At 40.1% G+C, this 2,750-nt stretch overlaps 1 protein-coding gene across 1 annotated transcript in view; it reads right to left on the reverse strand.

Moving 5' to 3' along the window:
* rtbdn (retbindin) overlaps positions 1–2,750 on the reverse strand; it is a gene marked incomplete at its 5' end in the record, with an annotated part of 12,215 nt that overhangs the window by 7,607 nt on the left and 1,858 nt on the right. The window contains 1 exon segment of the mRNA XM_037689444.1: positions 1,605–1,701. Within this exon segment, the coding sequence (XP_037545372.1) occupies positions 1,605–1,701 (97 nt within the window).

Consider the following 2,750-nt stretch of genomic DNA (forward strand, 5'->3'; position numbering starts at 1 on the left):
CAAGTTCATATTTCTCTCCCTATTAGGACATTTTATTGACTCCTATTCCTTCCTGTAGTCTAACCCTAACATGAGCTTACTTCATACTTAATCCTTAAAATGATGATTCATCTTTTTAGGACCAGACTTTGGTCCCTTTAAGGACTGTTAATCTTGACGAGCTAGGTGATTCTACCGGGGGAAAAAAATCTGAAATTGTAACAAAACGCAGAGGTTATATTCACCCTTTGCTTTTCTCCTCATCGTCTAATAACCATATTTACTCAATCTGATGCCTGTGGGTGGATGTGCTCGTTAGTTTGAGGGACAAAGAGAGGAAGCAGAGAGGCGATTAAGAGGGGCAGTGAAAGCAGAGAGACAGACACGCCATCAGATAGACCGTTATGGGTTGTGATGTGAGAGTGTTAGTTTGCTGCCGGCCTCAGCTGCACACCAGCCTCCGCTTCTTTTTTAAATCACCCAGCTGGCCCGTGCTCAGCGAAGCAGGGCCAGACTCTTTCACGCTCCAGCCCACAAGAGCCGCCCTGCGCTGTTAACCCCTCACTCAGCCACCGCCACACCGCCATGCAGTCATTCATTCAACCTTTATTTCTACAGGCTGGTCTCATGGAGCCTCAAGGACTCATTTACAAGAGAGACCTGTTTTAAACAAAGAACACAGATGAGGTACAGACAATAATAGATCATTATTAAAATGAAAAGTAAATAAAATAAATAATATAAAAACAACAAGATATCCAAGTATTTAAAAGAATTGACCAACTCAATAGGAACACCATTTGTAAAATAGAAGGAAGGACTGCTGGTACTGACGTCCTGTTTGAAAACAACATCCCTTTGGTTTTATCAGCATTTAGCACCAGTTTGAGACGGAACAAATCTGACTGGATAATGTCGAATGCAGATTGTAAAAGCTGGAAAACCTTTGCAACTGTTCTAGCTCGACGTCAGCATAGAAATGTAAGTATGCATCAGGGATGTTCTGACCTACATTACTTATGTAGATTGTGAAGAGGGTGGGTCCTAAGACTGAGCCTTGTGGTACACCATTGTTGACATTCTGCATGTTGACATGCTGAATCAGACCCACTGAAAATCATTCTCCTGAAGTGAAAGGGAGGTGGCTTTTAACCCCAACTGGTTAAATGAAAGGTCCAACCTTCAACAGAAGACATGGCCCATCGCCTATCACGTCAGAATTTTAAATATGTTATGATGAAAAATAACAAAATTATACCCGTTTTGGTCAAACTCTATAGATGATGTTATGAGCAATCTCGTTTGATTCTACTAGATTTCTCGAGGCGTGTCATGGCTCAAAATATATGATAGGAACGACTCCCAGCTACTACCACCTCAAAACTACAGGTCCGTATCTGTAAATTTAACTTATCGCCATCATCAGCAGGTGATCATTAATGTTCAGGATCTTTACAAGTGGCTACAATCATCACCAACTGAAACAACAATCCACTGAAAATATGGTGGACAGATAGACACAACCATGCTTGGCTTAAATGATGAACGCACTAAATATGTGATTTATGTGGATAAAAACCCCTCAAGAGAAGCAAAAATGTGTAATGTGTGAGATGACAGCGTACCTGCTGATACTGAACACAGGTCCCAGTACAGTTCTGTCCTCTGGGGTCTCTGGCCCAGTTACGAGCGCAGGTCATGTCCATCCTGCAGGCGTCAAACCTGAAAAACACGTGAAAACATGAATAAATCTAAAACTAAGCTCAAAAATGTAAAACATCAACACACTTGTTGATGAGGTGTTGTCAAAGAAAATGTATCTGAAAATTAAAAAATAAAGTTACTTCTGTTTCTGACTCTTTATTTCATTTTTTGAAAAACAAGTTAATTGTTCTTTTCACAGACTAGCAGACAGTATTCACGGAGCTACAGTGATATGAGTTACAGTTGTGTGAACTCTCTGGGTAAACAGAGCATTTTGTTGATCACCTAACACCATAAATCCATAAAGTTAAGTTTGTACACCTCAGGTTTTACACAGCTTTAGTATCCGAGGTGTCACCTGACGACCTTTGTTCCATCTGATCAGAACCAGCTCAACTCTTTTACACAAAGTTCTGCTAACAAGCTTCTAGAGGTCAATTTGAACCCATTTCACAAAAAATGAAACTGTGAAAGAAATGTTTGGGACCATCTAAACAAAATCATGTGTGGTAATTCTACAAAGTAACTTCCATCTATTTAAATGTAAACACTAACCTCAAGAAACTGTTAGGAGTTCAGTGAAAGTCGTATATTGCGTCATATAATAATGAGAAGTGTTGTATTGTAATTTATCACATCCATCTATCCATCCGTCCATCTATCTATCCATCCATCCATCCGTCCGTCCGTCCATCCATCCGTCCATCTATCTATCTATCCATCTATCCATCCATCTATCTAGTTTCATACCATCTCATATCTATCCATCCATCTATCCATCCATCTATCCATCTAGTTTCATACCATCTCATATCCATCTATCTATCCATCCATCCATCCATCCATCCATCCATCCATCCATCCATCCATCTATCCATCTATCCATCCATCCATCCATCCATCCATCCATCCATCCATCCATCCATCCATCCATCCATCCATCCATCCATCCATCCATCCATCCATCTATCTATCTATCTATCTATCTATCTATCTATCTATCTATCTATCTATCTATCTATCCATCCATCCATCTATCCATCCATCTATCCATCCATCCATCTATC

The sequence above is a fragment of the Nematolebias whitei genome, chromosome 15, assembly GCF_014905685.2.
Source record: "Nematolebias whitei isolate Nwh7 chromosome 15, NemWhi1, whole genome shotgun sequence".
Taxonomy (NCBI): domain Eukaryota; kingdom Metazoa; phylum Chordata; class Actinopteri; order Cyprinodontiformes; family Rivulidae; genus Nematolebias; species Nematolebias whitei.